The following is a 19009-nucleotide window of genomic DNA, read 5'->3' as shown; positions in this document are numbered from 1 at the left end:
GATTTCTTGGTATAAGGCTTTTAGGTTTTAGGGTTTGTTTTACGGTTATCATAAATAAAAATTTACCACACTTAATTAAAAATCGCGAACCATTTGACGTACCTCTCAGACGTTGACACGTGTCAGTCAACATAAATTGCTAACGGTCAACGTCTAATTTTGGACTGGGGGACCAAGATTATGTGATTGGATAAAATAGGAGGACAAAATTCATCAATAATTTTAAAGGGAGACCAAAATTGAAATTGAAGACAAAATGGGAGACCAAATTTACAATTTTGCCTAAATTATATGAAAGCTAATATTCAACCGAGGTAAATTTTAATTAAGAAATAAGTCATAAAATTAAGTAGCTCAGATTTTTTGTAAGAAAAGTGTATCAGAGTGCCACTTAAATAAAAGGCACGAGAATACCAGTGATTTACTCACTCATGCAAATGTTCGCACTATAAATCTTACATTCTGCATCTCTAAAATCCTTGATGAGCCACCTTCTTTAAATATAACTAGCCTATTTCTCTTCCAAAACTAAACTTTTCCTTTAGCTAAATCCTAGCTACACTGATTAACTTATTGATTTTGCAACAAAAAACCTCGGGTGATAGAAAAAATGATATAGTTCTAGGATTTAGGATCAAACTGAAGAACTAGAAATGAAGAAGAAAATCCCAAACAGGAAGAGATTCTGATATTATTGATATAGAATGAAGGATGCATAGAAATATAAGAGTATTGGGAATTCAAAACGTAAAAATGAGTCTCCACATCAACTTGCTATATATAGCAAGTTGTTACTAATTACCTTCTAACAAACTTCCCAATTGGAAAATCTAACAGAATAAACAACTCTTCAGAGCCACTACCTAATGACACGTGGTACTACTAACTAACTCCCTCAGCCTCCTATTATCATCTAATTGCAATCTAATTATAGATTATACTAATGATTATGCATCAATTCCTCCCTCTTAAGCAAATCCTTGACCTCAAGGATTGTTTTCTGGAAACTTTTTCTTTAGATCATAGTAAAATTCCCATGTGGCATCCTCTGGAAGCCGATGTTTCCACTTGATGAGCACCTTTGTCACAACCTTGTTGCCTCTTTTTACTGTCATCCTATCGAGTATAGCCTCAGGCTCCTTGTGACTGATTTCTTCATTAGTACTTGGACAATTAACAGATGTTGATGCCTCCTTTATAAACTTCTTGAGTTGAGAGGTATGGAACACATTGTGGATCAAAGAATTAGGAGGAAGTTGAACCTTGTAAGCCAGTGCACCAATCTGATCTAGAACAAGATAAGGACCATAGTATATAAGGGCCAACTTAGCATTGCTTCTGAAAGCTACAAAGATCTGTCTATAGGGATATAGCTTTACATAAACCAAATATCTATTCTGCAACTTCCGGTCAAATCTATGCTTATTTGCTAGTTGTTTCATCCTATCCTAAGCCCTCCTCATGTGAAACTTCTAATAATTTAAGCATTTCCTCCTTCTTCTGCAAACTTCTACCAATCAATTTGGTATCACTTGATTTTCATACATTGCAACAAGTGGTAACATTTTTCTCCTCTTTATTCATGATTTGTTTTTTATGTTGACAAAGGGGGAGAGAAAGATAAAAGATAAAATAGTAAGGGAAATTATCTATTATTTATGAGACAACTTTTTATATATGAAATCTATGAGATCTTCAACTGTCTCATATAAACAAACATTGCAAAACCAAGGGGGAGTAAACTATATGCAAATAGATATTTTTTGTTGTTGCTCCTAACCTACAGGTGGTTGTCATCATAAAAAAGGGGGAGAATGTAAATCATACAGATTTTGATGATGTCAAAAAGAATTTGCTTGACAAAGGGGGAGAATGTGAATCATGCATATCTTGATGATGTCGAAAAGAAATCACTTGATTGTCATCATAAAAAAGGGGGGAGAATGTGAATGTATGAATACATGAATTTTGATGATGCCAAAGAAGAATCAAACAAGGCCGCTTCAAAGGATAAGCATTTGCTTCAAGATTAATTCAAGATTGCTTCGACAAACAAAGCCTTGTGTCAAGATTCACTAAAGATCAAGTCTTGCCTCAAAACAAAGGGTTTCAAAGTCATGCAAGGCTCTAGTAATCGATTACCAAGAAGTGTAATCGATTACCAGAAGGGAAGAATGAAAAAGAGTTGTTGAAAAGGGTTTTGAATTTGAATTTTCAACATGTAGTCGATTATCGTATGTCTATAATCGATTACCAACAACGAAACTTTGGAAATTCAAATTCAAAAGTCATGACCCTTCAAATTATAACTGTGTAATCGATTACATAAATATTGTAATCGATTACCAGTGGAGAGTTTTCAGAAAAACTGTCAACAGTCACATCTTTTCATTGGATTTGTGAATGGCCATCAAAGGCCTATAAATAGGTGACTTGGGCACAAATTTTGAAGAGAGAGTTTTGCTTGTTCAAAATGTTTTATCCTCTCAAAAGGAAATGAGAGAGATTCCAAGAGAACTTCATTGTCAAATGCTCTCTCAAAAGAAACTCTTGGGCAAACACTTGCAAATCCATTAAGAGTTTCTCCATGGATTTCAATTGTAATATCCTTCTCTTCGAGAGAGAATTCTTCTTTCTTTCTTCTCATTCAAAGAGATTGATTATGAGACTGAGGGTCTCTTAAGTTGTAAGGATTCCTGAACACAAGGGATGGGTTGTCCCTGTGTGGTTCAGACTTTGTAAACGGATTTTTACAAAGGGAAAGGAAAATCTCAAGTGGGTTGTTTGAGTACTGGACGTAGGCATGGACTTTGCCGAACCAGTATAAAAACTGTGTTTGCATTCTCTCTTCCCTTATCTCATTTATTTTGTTGCAATCAATTTTGTCTTTCATGTTTAAAGAACATTATTAAATTGATTGTTGCTTCTTTTGCATTCTAGGCCTATCTCTCTTAAGTTATTAAGGCCGCTGGTCCAATAGGTAGGCAGGTGGGGCTTGTCCATACACTATTTCATAGGGGTTGACTTTAATTAAACTGTGGTAGGTTGTGTTGTACCACCACTCAGCTAAGGGAAGCCACTTAGACCATTGTTTAGGATTGTTAGAACATATACATCTCAAGTAAGTTTCCAAGCACTTATTAACCACTTTAAACTGCCCATCTGTTTAAGGGTGATAGGCAGTAGACAACTGGACTTGCACACCTTGGTAAGCCATAAACTCTTGCCAAAACCGACTGACAAAGATAGGATCCTTGTAACTTGTAATAGAGTAAGGAAACCCATTCAGTTTAAAGACATTGTCCATGAAACATTAAACTACATCAACAATAGAATAAGGATGATGGAAAGCCATGAAGTGTGCGGCCTTACTGAGTCTATCCCCCACCACAAAAATAACTTGTTTGCCCCCTGAGTCAGGAAGTCCCTCAATGAAATCCATTGTAATATGCAGCTATACATGCTCAGGTATAGGTAAAGGTTGCAGTAGTCCAGGATATGCAGCAGAGTCATATTTGCACCTTTGACAATGAACATCTTAACATCCTTGGATATTCATTTCCAAAAGACAATTTCCTTGACCCTTTGCAAAGTTGCATCTCTACCAGAATGGCCTCCACAAGTTGAAGAATGTAACCACTTCAAAATATCTTTCCTTAATTCCAAATCTTTACCAACTACTAACCTTTTTTTCCTCCTCAATTCCCCCTTTTCCCAGGAAAAGTGTTTATGGGAGTTTGAATCACTTTGCAACTCAAAAATTAGCTTTTGAACATCTAGATCATACTGCCAAGAATTTTTAATTCTTGTAAGCATATCTGATTCAAGTTGAACCACAAAAACAACATTACACTCAACTAAACTTTCTTGAGACAATGCATCAACCACCAATTTTTCTTGACCCTGCTTGTATTCTATGCAAAAATCAAATTCCATGAGTTTTACTAACCATTTCTATTGGAATTTTGTAGCTAACCTCTTATCCAAAATACACTTGAGGCTCCAATGATCGGTTCTAATTACAAACTTCTTAGGTAATAAACAATGTCTCCACTTTTGCACTGCAAAGACAACAACTAGTAATTCTTTCTCATAAGTGGATAGGGACTGTTGCTGCACAGTCAAGCTCCTGCTGATGAAGGCTATGGGATGATTGTCCTGCATCAAGACAACTCCAATACATGTACCTGAGGCATCTACTTCAACAACCAATTCCTTATCAAAATTGGGTAGAGCAAGGACAGGTGCTGAGACTAATAGATCCTTCAATTTCTGGAAGGCTAACTTAGCTTCTCTAGTCCAGCAGAAGTTATCCTTCTTAAGCATATCATTAAGAGGCTTTGCCACAGTACCATATCGAAACACAAACCTTCTATAATACCCCGCAAGCCTAAGAAATCCCCTCAATTGCTTAGATTGGGGAAGAGGCCATTGTTTAACTGCTTCAACTTTTGCTAGATCAGTTGCAACACCCTCACCTGAAATGAAATGACCTAGATATTCCACTCTAGCCATAGCAAAATAGCATTTAGACATCTTTGCAAACAATGAATTAGACCTCATTGTAGAAAAGACAGTGTGTAAGTGAGACACATGGTCTTCTAATGACTTACTATAGATGAGAATATCATAAAAAAATACTAGCAGAAACTTCCTCAAATATTCCTGAAACACAACACTCATAAGACCTTGAAATGTAGCTGGTGCATTTGTTAAACCAAAGGACATAACCAGGTATTCAAAGTAACCTGCATGAGTCTTAAATGATGTTTTTGTGCATGTCATTTTCATCCATTCTCACCTGATTATAGCCAGACCTTAAGTCTACCTTAGAGAACAACTTGGAACCATGCAACTCATCTAGAAGATCATCCACAAGAGGGATTAGAAATATATTCTTCACTGTAGCCTTGTTCAACTCCATATAATCCACACAAAGCCTCCAACTGCCATCTTTTTTCCCCACCAATACAACTGGGCTAGAATAGGGACTATTATTGTTTTGTATTATGCCTGAGTGCAAATACTCCTTGACCAAACCATCAATGATGTCTTTCTGATGTTTAGCATATCTATATGGCCTTTTATTTACAGGAACAGTGCCTGGGACTAGAGGAATCTTGTGATCATGGGCAAGCCTAACAGGAGGTAGATTGGTAGGTTCCTGGAAAATATCATTAAAACTGCACAGGAATTCTGCAACACTAGTAGGCATGGCAGATGCAGGTGCATGAGTAGTAAGTGAATTCAACAATAGGTCTTCTTCTCCCTCACACAACTGTAGCATAGAAATGTGCACAGCAAAAGAAAGTGCCTTGTGTAATGACTGCTTCTTCACTATTTTCAGCTTAGCATTAGAAGCCCCTCTTAGCACATGTAAAAGTTCTAAGTAATGTCACCCAAAGTTATCAACCACTCCACCCCAAGCACCAAATCACAATAGCCTAGGGGCAGCAACATCATATCAGATAAAAAACTGGTATTCTGAATCACCCATGTAAAACTCTTAACCACATTCAAAATTTGTACCTTATTTCCATTAGCCACAACTACATTTAAAGAAGGAATCACCTCAATTCTACATCCCAGTTTCTTGGCCACATGTGCATCCAAGAAGTTATGTGTACTACCATTGTCAATGAGGATATGAAGGGGTTTTTTTTCTGTAATAACTAGTGACTCACATTGTTCTAAAATTAGTAGTTCCAGTTAAAGCATTTACTGATATTAGTGGTTCACTAGCTGAAGAGACAAACAACTCCTCACTCACAACATTCTGAATCTGAATTATCATCAACCTCCATAAAATGTATCTGCAATTTCTTGTGTGTCAAACTGTGCTCTAATGTAAAAGGCTCATCACGGAAATAGCACAACCCTTTGCTCTCCTTTCACTCATATAGGCAGGTGTAAGATTTCTTGTAGTTTGTGTTTTGGGCTTAGATGTTTCAGCAGGTTTATGGGGTGTAGGCAACAAGGGTGGTTTCGAGAAGGGACTGGTCTTGGCTGATTTAGAAAATAGTTTTTGCTAGGGGTTAGCAGTAATAGCATATTCATACATTTTGGCTAAGGAAAAAGCCTTCCTAATTGAATCCGACTGGAACATCCTCACCAACATTTGCACATCCTATTTGAGCCCTCCCAAGAAATAACTCAATTGATGTTCCTCCTCAGCCAATTCAACTCTTGATACAATTGCATCAAATTGTTCGTGAGATTTAGTCACGGATCCTTTCTACCTTAACCTCATCAACTTAGCCATAGGATCCTCACAAACTTCACCAAATCTATCCAATAAAATTTGGGAATAATCCTTCCAAGAAGGCAAATTTCCCAATCCCACTATTCTAACATAAGCACTGTGCCACTACAATGCTTTTCCCTCAAAATGTACCACAGCCAACCTAACTTTGAAATCTTCTGGAGTATTATCCACCAAGAAAAGGCTTTCACACTGAACCAACCAATTCTTAATCCCATCGCCATTAAACTTAGGGAAATCAAGTCTTGCAAGACGTGTATAACAATAATAGGTAGAAGATTTCTCACCGCGTGTCGCAATTCTCGTGTTGGAAGAAGGAGAATGCCTCGTTGCCCATTGCTGTAGAAGTTCATCCATGTCTTCACATAGCGTTTGTCGTAACGAACACGCAAACTCCAAGAACCTTTTATCCAGCTTCGAGCTCAAACGTTCTTCTGTTTCACGAAGCAGGATCTGGTTTCTAGTGTTTTTTGCCATTTCAAGATGAATCTGGAAGGTGCCAATCTAATACCAATTGATATAGTTCTAGGATTTAGGAACAAACCGAAGAACTAGAAATGAAGAAGAGAAGAGATTCTGATATTATTGATATAGAATAAAGGATACAGAGAAATATAACAATATTGGGAATTCAAAACATAGAAAGGAGCCTTCACATCAACTTGCTATATATAGCAAGTTGTTACTAACTACCACTTAACAAACTTCGGAAAACCTAACAGAATAAACAATTCTTCAGAGCCACTACCGAATGACACGTGGTACTGCTAACTAACTCCCTCAATCTTCTATTATCATCTAATTGCAATCTAATTACAAATTATACTAATGATCCTGCATAAAATAAATCAAAATCAAATACCGACATGAGAAATTATACAACAAAATAAATTGATTACTAACAAAGCTATGCAGAATTAAGAATTGAAACCCAATATAGCTTACTTTATTATCCTAACTTTTTACTAAGGCCATATTTAGATAAATTTCTGTATAAATACTGATGGGAGAATAAATATTTATGGGAGAAGAAAAATGAAATATTTAAAATTAACTTATGTATAATTTAATTTTAGCTTATGAGATAAGCTTTTATTTTCTTCTTCTTCTTCTATAAATGTTTATTGAGAAATTTATTTAGACAAGACCCAAGTGTAATGTGCTTTGTCAGTTATGCTTCTAAAGATTTATCTACTAGTTAATCCATTTTTAAGGTAGGGAAGAAGGAGAGGAATAGGGTATATCATTATCAATTTAACAAAAATATTTCTCATCAAACTTGAAACTGGACAATATGACAATTTGTTGCATACAATGACATCCCTGCTCTTAATCTTAAAGGCTTTTGTTGTGGTATTTCAATGTAGTCCACGTGTTTGGAAAGCCCAAAATCCGGAGAAAAGAAAAGCCCACGATAAAAAGGAAAGAAAGATAGATAGCTGGAGGCTAATGCTATAACCACTCCCCCCTCGTTGCTACTGCACTACCCTTTAGATTTGTTTTCCCTAAAATACCCCCATAAAATACACTACCCTTATTTCTCTCCATAAGTATATTTGATGAAAGAAAACTTCACCAGGGAAGCAACTCACGATGAAGAAGGGGATGGCGCTGCCAATGTGGAAACAATGGCATCACCAAAACTCAACCTCAAAATCAATATGCATTCTTAATTTTTGGGGTTTATTGGTCTTGATTATCAAACATGTCAGTAATTTTACCTCCAGAAGTTTGTACATTACTTTCCTTAAAACCAAGTTCAACCAGGGCTTGCTTTGCCATCAAGTTCTTCTCCATGCGACATTGTAGGGTTTTTTTTTTTTTTTTTAGAAGTGCCTGCATTTTTCATGCTGGTGCCCAAAAGTTTTTAGACAATTGAGATATTCTATCTTCTCTAGGTCACACAAATGCATGTGGTCCAATGAATATATTCCCTTTTCGGGAGGCACTGGGCGGAGCCCCCTATTGCCACCAAATGCACCACATGTAACAAGGGGAGTGAAAATAGCAAAAGCCTTGCCGGAATATGTTTCTTTTGCTACTGGCCGATTATAGACCCAATAAATGGGACTTGGATCCTCTCCAACGGGTCATTCTCTCCGGCTCCCTCTAGCCCCTCTATTTCTCTCTAGTTTCTCTTAATTTCTCTTTCATCTGTTTTATTTTTATTTTTTTAGCTCCTTTTTTCATTATTTTTTTTTTGCTGGAGAGGCAGGAGGGGATCTGAATCCCAAATATGAATTGAACTTTGAACTATGTTGGACAATAACTACTAACTAGTATTCTAGTATCCTTGGATAGAAGAAATCATGTTGGAAACAAATAAGATTAATATAGGTGATAACATAAAACACTTATTTCCATGTGTTCTTAAATGTATACTACAATAATTATGTGAAGGATCTTGTTTATGGGAGTTTTAATAAAAGCATTGACTAAGAAGCATTTAACATATTTTCCTAAATATTCTTTATTAAATTCCTCTTTCATTATTTATGAAAAAACATTAAATTAAAACTTAATACACAAATTGCTTTGTTAAATTTAATCTTTTTTTAAAATGAGCTTAAATTTAATCTAATGCTAACGTAAAAAAAATCTATTGCTTTTACATTATTTGTTAGTCTAAAATTCTCAACACGCCAAAGTTACTTTTAAATTTCAACTAATTTAAAAAATAGACTTATTAAATAATAATTTTGAAATTTAAATACAGATAAAAGTTTTTGATAATAAAATCTTTTCATAACTTCATATATGATGATATTACACTGTTAAAAAACCTACATAAATATTGAGATGAAATTGAACTCACATGTAGTTTTTTGTTTGTAGTTCGGCTCTTGTTGGTTTCTCCATTTACACACACACAAAAAAGTGAACTTAAAGTTCGGTTTAAGTCAATTTTTTTACAAACACTTAACAAAATTGAAAAAAAAATGAATCATTTTTTTCTATAACTTAAAATTAAGTTTTTAGGAGAACTTAAATTAAGTTGTGTACTTAATTTTGAAAAAAAAAAGTTAATGATATTTTAAGATAAAATAAATTAACTTCAATTTATATAAAAAATTGTTTATTTTACATATTTCGTGTATATGTTGAAAATTTACTCCAAATTAAACCTTGGATCTAATGTGTACAATGTGATCGCGTAGAAGTTACTAATACATAGAAACTAATACATAGAAAAAAGTTGTATAGAAAATAGAGATATTGGTTGGCTAATCAAGTGACTAAACATAAATGATTAATATGCTGAAATTAAAATTAAATTATTTAGGTAATGTCTAAGTTTGATTATTGATAAAAATAATTATTGATCAAGTTTTACTTATTTTTTGACCGAACTTCAATTAGTAAAAAGGAAATATATTGGTTGGATCATGAATGATGATTCATGCATGTATGTTGTAGTTATGATTCAGGTTGTCCATTTATGGTTGGCGGGAAGAAAATAGTTTTTATTTTGGCTTAATTAAGTTTTTCATATTTGGAAATAGGTTGTTTTCAGATTATTACCTGAAAAAAAAATTATGTTTCAACGTAGTACTTGCAATTAGTCCCCTTCTGTTAAGTGATAACGTGACAGATGAACTGTCACATCATCAAGCCTTATCACTAAACACATAGGCAGCTCCGACTATGTCATTATTTATTATTTATTTATTTTTTAAAAATCATATTATTATACTTCTTTAATAAAATTGCCTGCTCCGTTGCGCTCAAACTCGTCACCTTTGAGGCCTACACATGCCTCTTACGAATCGATCACGAGGCCTTCGACATGGATTCCCTCCTCGCTGGCATCAGCACTGGCACCCCCACCAGCGAGACCCTCGAAGACTACAACGATAACGAGGATGTTTTTTAGCCATGGAAAGGGAATGTTATACTTGCATGTGCTTTAGATGGTTGGGGATTTGGGTATCGTGATGAGGAGGATGGTGTGCTGGAGCGACTGAAGGGGTCGGCGGTGGCGTGATCGAGAAGAAAGGAAAGAAGGAGTAGAAGGGGAGGAAGGAGAAAAAAATTAAAATAATAAAAAATGATGTGGCATTGATGCGATGGCACTTCGTGTGTCAAGGCATCACTCAACGGAAGGGGACTAACAACAATTACTACGTTGAAACATAATAAATTTTCAGGTACTTAGTTGAAAAAAATAAATGTTAGATAGTAATATGAAAACAACCTATTTTTCATGTATGAAAAACTTAATTAAGCCTATATTTTTGTACACTTCTTTGTTGCCAACCTGTTGGTGCATGCAGAACAAGGGTTAAGGTTACCAATGACTAAGGGTAGCAAATGAATTTACTTATCCATCATCAATCTACAAAAAGTTCATTCAATCCATCCATTTTATTTTATGGATGGTTAATGATCCCTTTTGCTATTTTTTAAATCTAATGGATCCTCTCATCAATACTTAATTGAATCAAAATTGATTCAACTTAATAATAAAAGAATTTGTGGGGAATTTTCGGCCAATGTTGACAATGATTTTTTTCGGTCATCATCGTTAGAGACTATTCTTTTGTAGACATCAGCTTAAGTTTTTTGGCCAATGATGATTGATAATTTTTTTTGGTTGGTCGACGTTGGCTGATGATGTTTTTCAACCGACGTCGCTCAATGCTATTTTTTGGATGATGTTAACTAGGATTTTTTTTGTTGACTTTGGTTAGGGTTATTTTTTGTCCAATGTCATCCAAAGTTTTTTCGACCAGCATCGGTTGATGATATTTTTTCACTAATGTCAATTGATGTTATTTTTTGGACAATGTCAACTAGGATTTTTTTTGACCAAATTTGGTTAGTTTTGGCCAACGTCAACTAGAATTTTCTTGGACAACGTCGTTTGATGATGTTTTTAGGCCGACATCAGTTGAGACTATTTTTTGGTCGACCTTAGCTGACAAAATGATGTAGGAAGGCTACTTTTACAAAAATTTTCCCTAAAGTGGTCTGTTTGTAAAGAAATTCTTGAGGGGGGGAGGGGGTATGTTTTTAAGGGTATTTCGCCAGTGTCAATGGCAAAACATACTATTTCGCCAGGACCAGCAGTGGCACAGAGGGTTCCGTCAGCACCACCAGCGACACAACACTGTGTCAACTTTCCACGTCTGCATGGTGGGTTTCGCTAGACCAATGGGCGAAACACACTCATGCATGGTGCCGCCAGCCCACTTGGCGAAACGACCATGCATTCACGCCTTCCCTCCATGCACGAATGCATGCCATGCATCACATGGGTGCCGCCAGCCTGGCTAGCGAAACGCGTGCAATGGGTTCCGCCAACCCCATTGGCGAAACGTGTGCTAGCCAGTTTCCCCAGCTTTTTTTGCTTCAACATAGTTGCATGCATAAGCTTTTTCAGAAGTTTTAGGAGGTGCAGTGCATTTATTTTTTTTGAAAGGTGATGGGAGGGACGACGAAAATTTAAATTTCGTCCCCCACCCTGTGCTGTGGCTCCCTTTATATAACCCTTCTTGATCCCTTTCTGTGTGCAAGATACACACTTAAAAAAAATATTTCATTGTTGTTTGATGGTGGTGAAAAGCTTAAGTTCTAAGGGTTCTACACTTAAATTATGTAAATTAATGTTTATATTTAATATAAAATGATTATGTTAATTAATGAGATAAAACATTTAATTAAGCGTTTAATTCTCACATAAATTATCTTATTTATTATAAATGATCAAACTAGCTATACAAAATTTATATTTCAAAAAAAGCAGCTTCTGAAAATGGAAGGGGGCATGACGAGGACAAAACTAAGGGCAAGGATCATGAAGCACTTGAAGGGCCCATGACCAGAGACATACTTAAAAAGGCCCAACACAGTGATGAGGACACAACAAAGGGCAAGGATCATGAAGCACTTGAAGGGCCCATGACCAGAGACAGACTTAAACAGGCCCAACACGACATAGAGACAAGACTGGTCATTTGTATAGCTGCCATTGATTATGATTGAAGGCCCATGTTTCCATAATTTTTATTTTTTATTTTATTATTTAATTATTGCAATTAAATAAATAATTTGGTGGTTGTGGCTGACACCTATGCCTTTTCAGCTGCACCAATTTATTTCGTTTTTAGGGTTTGGTGAACTATATATATTTTCGTCAAAATGAATGAAGGGACTTTTGGCATTCTTTTCAAATAGGTGAGAAAGCTTCTCTCAGGGTTCCTGTTGAACCAAATTCTGACCTATCAAGGTTGATTCCTTGTGGCGTCACCGTGACTTATCTTCCATCTCTGGAAGTGGCATCCCTCTCCGCCAACAATCCTGTGTCAAACGTTCCGCCCCGTAAGATTCGTGTCAGGGCACCTCCTGCACCTTCTAAAACTTTTGAAAAAGCTTTTGCATGCAGCTACGTTGAAGCAAAAAAGCTGGGAAACTGGTTAGCACATGTTTCGCCAATGGGGTTGGCAGAACCCATTGGACGCGTTTCGCTAGCCAGACTGGCAGCACTCATGTGATGCATGGCATGCATCCATGCATGGAGGGAAGGTGTGAATGCATGGCCGTTTCGCCAAGTGGGCTGGCGGCACCATGCATGAGTGTGTTTTGCCCATTGGTCTAGCGAAACCCACCATGCAAACGTGGAAAGCTGACACAGTGCTGTGTCGCTGGTGGTGCTGGCGGAACCCTCTGTGCCGCTGCTGGTCTTTGTGAAATAGGGTGTTTTGCCATTGGTACTGGCGAAACACCCTTAAAAATAGATTCCCCCAAGAATTTCTTTACAAACAGACCCCTTTAGGGAAAAAGTTTGTAAAAGTAACCTTCCTACGTCATTTTGTCGACGTTAGCTAGGGTTTTTTTGGTTGATGTCTACCAAGGCTATTTTTTTGCTAATGACAGCTAGGATTTTTTTTGTTGACATCAGCTGAGACTATTTTTTGGCCGATGTCGACTAGGGGTTTTGGTCGATATCGACCATGGCTTTTTTTTTCTAACATCGATTAGGTTTTTTTCTAACAACGTCGACTAAGGCTATTTTTTGACTATGTTTGCCAAAAAATATCACCGACCAACATTGTCCAAAAAAACCCTAGTCAATGTTGGCCAAAAAATTACTCCAGCCGACTATCGGTCAAAAAATTCTAGTCAACATCAGTTGAAAAATAGCATTGACCAATGTCAATTGAAAAATCCCCAACCGACGTCGGCCAAAAAACCCTAACTCACATCGGCCTAAAAACCCTTGTCAACATCAACAAAAAATCCTAGTTGGCATCTGCTAAAAAACCCTAGCTGACATCAACCAAAAAACAGCCTCAACTGACGTAGATCGAGAAAAATCTTGACCGATGTCAATAAAAAAATATCCCCAACTAGGTTCAACCAACAAAATCCTAATCGATGCCAACAAAAATATACTCACGACCAATGTCGGCCAAAACACCTAATCGACATCAGCAAAAAAAAAAAGTTGACTAATGTTGACAAAAATACATCATCAACCAACGTGACCAATAAATAAATTTGGTCGATGTCAGCTAAAAAACATCAATGATGTCAGCAAAAAAATAATCTCAATCAATGTCTGTCAAAAATTAACCTCGATCAAGATCAACTGAAAATAACCTCGATCAACATCTATTGGAACTATTATTATTTTAGAAATTGTTGTGAATTTGTTTAAATACATTATCTTCAAACTAAAAATAATTAAGTTTTAAATTATATTTTTTTGCATGGATTAGATGAATATCCATCCATAAAAAAAATGTTAATTGATGAATCGGATGGAATTTAGTCAAATGAATCCGATCCATTAAATAATTTTTAATAGATTAAAATGAATTAATGGATTATTTTAATTCAATCCATTAAAATATGAATTAGGATTGATTCATCCATCCATTTGTTACCCGACCAATGACCTTATCAACAATAAAGCAATGCTCTAATAGTGATAGCACATAGAATTGCTAACAAAGCTAAGTAAAGGAGAATCTGTTTGATGACACAACACCAACAGTATTAAAAAAAAAGTAAAATCTAATTAAATAAAAATAACTAATAGAATAAAGATAATAACATAAATAAAATATTTCCCGCATATATATAGCTCTGTCCCTTTATTTTTCTTTCCCATTTTAAAAGTAAAAATAAAAATTGAACAAATGAAAAACTCCCCCCAACTTTACTTACACATACAATACCTAATAATCCTTATCCCTCTTCTTCAGAACAAATTTAACAGCTGGTGATTACTCACTTCATGCCAATAGCATGCAATGTATTGGACTGTTCACTTGATCACCCATCTTCCACTCATGACCCACCTCACCTTAATATAGTTTTTTGTATTTTTTACACTAGGGTCTTTTTTTTCTTTCTTTTTTTCTTTTTGAGAAAATAAAAAATAAAATATTTCTAGCTATGTCTTCCTGCCTCATTTTGATATTGCTTTCCGGGGGGCATCTTCCATAAAGCACACATGATGTCCATTTTTTGGGAAAAGCATCCTATGTATGATGGTAAAATCCCCACTCCACATCACTACAACAGGTCAGCTCCACAGGTTTTGTTTAACTTCCTCCTTTTGGCAACAGGGCTATTGTGTGAAGAATTAACAGATGAACCAGCATTTGTGTCATCACTTTTGTAGCTGAAGCACAAAGCATCCAACACACCTATTGGACTTTGGGGTAAGCAAGTCACAGAAGCGCTTGAATCCTTGGCAGAGCCACTGTTGCATGACAACTCTTGGATCATTTTGACACACTTCAATAGTCTCTCCTGCCAAAAACCAAATAACACAATGTTAACATCAACTAAACACTAAACACTAAACAACCATCATCAGCATTTATCATCTATTAAAAGTAATCAACTAAAAAATGATCACATTGTAACAAAGTAAAACCCATGTATTTTTTTTAATCTTGTGATTGGACCCCCATCCTTACCTTTTCTACGTGTTGAATCAGAAAAGAAGTTGCTTTCCCAGTGTCAACTGTTTGGGTTTCCCCCATGACATACATAGCCACTGCTGCTGCAATCTCTGATGGTTTGAATTCCAAGAAGTCAATCCCTGCATTGAACCCACACCATTCAAATTACCATCACTAATTCCACTCATTCACTATTATTATCACTGCAAAGATGGGCCACATTAAGAAAACAATCCATCTGTGCAATGAAGTTAGGGAGGAAAAAAATATAGGTACCTCTTGCAGTGCTCGATATGAGTTGGATGGATCGCATAATTGAAGACCTTAATGGACTTTGATCATCATTGATCTTACAAAGGAAGTAATCAAGGAATGTGAAAGGAGTAATTGCTTGCATTCTCCACTTCAATGTGCTTAGTACAAGAAGCTCCATTCTCTGTATGGTTTTAGCCTCAAATAAAAACTTCGATTCACCCACCTACATAAAAGACAATGAAAGATTAGCATTTAGCACATGCAAAACTAATACATTAACTTAAATAAGTACCAAACATTGAGAGAAAAATAAAAAACATTTTCCTACCTGCAAATCAAGAGAGAGTGGAACTTCTGTCTCATCTAATTTGGCTGCTAGAGATAAACACGCCACAGCCAATAATTGCATTGTCCAAACTCTTCCCTTCTGCGATTGGAAGAAAAAACATTAGATCACAACCAGAGGACAAAATAATGATAAGTTTTAAAAAAAAGAATAATCTTTTCTTCTCTTCAATCCTCGACTTACTGGTAATTCATATGCACAAAGGAATCGGTCCAAGTAATTTTGAATTACCAAAGAACTTCTCGAGCAATATCCAAAATGCGATCGGACCTATAAAACATGTGTATAAGTTCTTTAGTTAGATCATGGTAAAAGACAATTAGATAAACACGAAATAATCCTCGGTTCAAGCTAAATCCAAAGTTCTGAGCCTAGTTTTGAACATCTTTAAACACATGAACAAAAGATTTGCATTCAATCAGCTTCAGAACTTGCAATTTAAACCCCAAATGGTACCAAGGGAATCATCGATTCATCATCAAACACTGGAATTTGAAATTCAAACAAAACGCTCCCCAAAGATTTCGGATTTCATCTCAGACCAACAAAACAGTGAAAACAGAAAAAAGATTAGAGCTTCGGAGTGATTAAAGAAAGAAGAAAAAGGAAAACTCTTAAACCCACCTTGAGAATCCAATCAACGGCCTCCATTCTGGCACCGAAGTCCAAATCCCCAGTTTGAAGCTTATTCAAGCAACGCAAACCAGGCCAGTGTTGGCACTCTTTTTCCACCATCATCGCCAAGCTTTCATCACTCAGCAATGGCAACTCATCTGGCTCTTCATCAAAGTGGCGCTTCCTAGGACTCCACGTGTCCTCGTACACCCCCATCATCGACATCATCGTACCCCCGTTATTATGGCTCTCGTCGAAAACGGCGCTGTCCTCTGTGCAAAGGAGGCTAGAAGCAAAGTCAAAACTGGGTGCCATTGCAAGACCTCGAATTGAAACTCAACTACCCTCTTCCTCCAAATTCTTCACGCACAAAAAAAAAAAACGAAACTTTATGTTCAGATTATTGATAGGGTCTGTGTGTGAGTAGGCGAGTGGAGTTTCTTTTATGAACTTGTTAAAATGAAGAAATGACAATCTGTGGAAATAAGAACAAAACCACTATAGAGCCCCACGCAATCGTTTTGTTTCTCTCTCTCTCTCTCTCTCTGTTTCAATGCTGGGCTGAAAAGAGTGCCGCAGAAGAGGGCCTTATGAAGGAAACGAACACCCTTTTTAGGGTAAAAGGCAGAGAGAGAGAGAGAGCGAGAGAGTGGGGTTGGCGACAGAGCGTACTGTGAAATGTGAATTCTTCTATATGTAAATTTCATAAATGCCTAATTACCATTTTGTAATCTTATTTTACTACTAGTGTATATCACAGACACGCATAAATAAATCCAGACACCCACTTCTTAATTAATGAAAATAAATAACAACAAACAAATTTATTTGTGGAAATTGAAGGAGAAGTTTTAATAATGAACGTACAATATACTGTAGTATTTTTTTATACTACTTGTTAGTACATTACTGTTTTATAAAAAAACTACATGAAGATCATTATTCTTTTGAGAGAGAGAGACGTTGGGAGGCGTACCTGAAAGGTTGACAACAAGTATTATATTCATTTTTTCATATTTACCAAAAAAAAAAAAAATAACGTTACACGTACAGTATCCAATCTGATACTACAATTTATGCCGATAGTCACAGACTTCGCAACCCTTCAATTCATCCCATCTAATCCAAATTACCACGTCTTACTCCATCTTGCCTTGTAAATATTAATAGAGAACATTAATTTTACCAAAACAATATTCCTTCAAAATTAACATTCAATAATGTAATTTCCATATTTACAAAGCGTTGCGACTGTTGGTCGATGCGATACGGACATCCATTAATAGACTTGAAAGTTTCCTAAGACATCGATTCATCCATCATTTACTTTTTCGTTGTACTAGTAAATTTATTTTCCCCGCCGCGTATTATAATGAAAAAAGACAAAATTGGAAAATGTGAGAAGAAATGTTTTTAGTTTTAGTACTTACCACGAGGAATTAAGGGGGTGGTAATAAGAAAGAAAGAGAATGTGAAATGTTGAATTAAATGGAGAGGAAGGACAAAAACGTAAAAGTGGAAAGGGTACGTGCATAGTATCTTGTTTTGTCCCGTGTCGACGCGTGTGCTTCGCTGACATTGGGGGATGACCGGAAGCGTCTGTTTCGTTCTCAAGTCACTTTTCTGTACTAGTACATACTACAAGCTGTCATTTCCCTCCAATCTTACCCGCCAAATATTAACATTTCTTCAATTCCGTAAAATCAATTTAGTAATTATCCAAAATATTAAACTTATCTTTGTAATGTAAGCAACCATGATTCATAGGTCTTTTCAAATAATCCTGCCTACCAATCATCATAAGTGTTATTATCTGTGAATATATATTCAAAAAAATATAAACACATAAAATGAAAATGAAAATATTCAAGGAAAAATTAGTTTAATTGAAATATTTTTTAATTTTAATTATGAAAAGTAAATATTAAATTCATTCGTTGATAAAATCTTATTTTATTATAAATTTAAAAACATTTAGTTATGTTTTTTTAAATGAATTTATTTATACTTAATATTGTTACAAGAAAATCAAACGATTTATTTTTATTAAATATTATAAAATAAATTATATAAAAACTCAAAAGAGAAGGCCTGCAAAATGAAAGCCAAATAACTCTGTCAGAGAAGATTACATATGAAAGTTATTTTATTTTAAAAAATTAAGACATATTTATTTCCCGATCGTGAGTTATTGTCTTATTGTGCTAGTAAATAGAAAGAATTGGATGAAAAAATGGATCTCAGGGGTATTTGTAGGTGAGAAGGGTAATTATTTGTTTATTAGGACTGGGATAAGGGCAATTATTTATCCCTATTTTTTTGTAAGATGAGGGTAGGTACGGAAAATATAATACCCATCCTGCTCCGCATATATATGTCATATATTAATGTAATTAAAATATATTATACTCAAAGTAAATATATTATACATATACTTTTCTATAAAAAATAATTATGTTTTCTTAATTTTATGATTAACAATAAAAATTTAATAGAGAATAAAAAATCCTAATTCAACATCATTATAAATTTGTTTCACTAAGAATATTGAATTACTATTTATTGTTAAGGATAAATATATAACTTTGCTAATAAATTCTTTTAAGATTGACT

The 19009-nt window shown here is 35.3% G+C and overlaps 2 protein-coding genes and 1 pseudogene across 2 annotated transcripts; all 3 read right to left on the bottom strand.

The window, feature by feature from the left end:
* Window positions 1-986: 986 nt before the first annotated feature.
* LOC102663157 (uncharacterized) lies at window positions 987-1442 on the bottom strand. Its single transcript, XM_006579006.1, has one exon. It carries the CDS (start codon window positions 1440-1442, stop codon window positions 987-989), a length of 456 nt encoding a protein of 151 aa, XP_006579069.1.
* A 6192-nt stretch (window positions 1443-7634) lies between these two features.
* LOC113001483 (cytochrome c oxidase assembly protein COX19-like) lies at window positions 7635-8352 on the bottom strand (annotated as a pseudogene).
* Window positions 8353-14352: 6000 nt separating this feature from the next.
* On the bottom strand, window positions 14353-17071 carry LOC100792867 (cyclin-D4-1). The gene is made up of 6 exons (XM_003522709.4): window positions 16406-17071; window positions 15965-16051; window positions 15764-15862; window positions 15457-15658; window positions 15196-15320; window positions 14353-15025 (listed from the first exon to the last, which is right to left on the bottom strand). The coding sequence occupies exons 1-6, from the start codon at window positions 16709-16711 to the stop codon at window positions 14786-14788; spliced, it is 1059 nt and encodes a 352-aa protein (XP_003522757.1). The 5' UTR covers window positions 16712-17071; the 3' UTR covers window positions 14353-14785.
* Between the last annotated feature and the right edge of the window lie 1938 nt (window positions 17072-19009).

Source organism: Glycine max, chromosome 4 (genome assembly GCF_000004515.6).
Source record: "Glycine max cultivar Williams 82 chromosome 4, Glycine_max_v4.0, whole genome shotgun sequence".
Taxonomy (NCBI): domain Eukaryota; kingdom Viridiplantae; phylum Streptophyta; class Magnoliopsida; order Fabales; family Fabaceae; genus Glycine; species Glycine max.
The sequence above is the reverse complement of the archived record's forward strand: the minus strand, read 5'-3'. Positions and strand labels throughout refer to the sequence as shown.

Excerpts from the sequence above, each read along its gene's own strand:
- LOC102663157 (XM_006579006.1), bottom strand. The coding sequence starts at position 1,442 with ATGAAACAACTAGCAAATAAGCATAGATTTGACCGGAAGTTGCAGAAT.
- LOC100792867 (XM_003522709.4), bottom strand. The coding sequence starts at position 16,711 with ATGGCACCCAGTTTTGACTTTGCTTCTAGCCTCCTTTGCACAGAGGAC. Across the intron at positions 16,052-16,405 it reads CCGTTGATTGGATTCTCAAG|GTCCGATCGCATTTTGGATA; the intron begins GTGGGTTTAAGA and ends CATGTTTTATAG. Across the intron at positions 15,026-15,195 it reads TGATTCAACACGTAGAAAAG|GAGAGACTATTGAAGTGTGT; the intron begins GTAAGGATGGGG and ends GGTTTTTGGCAG.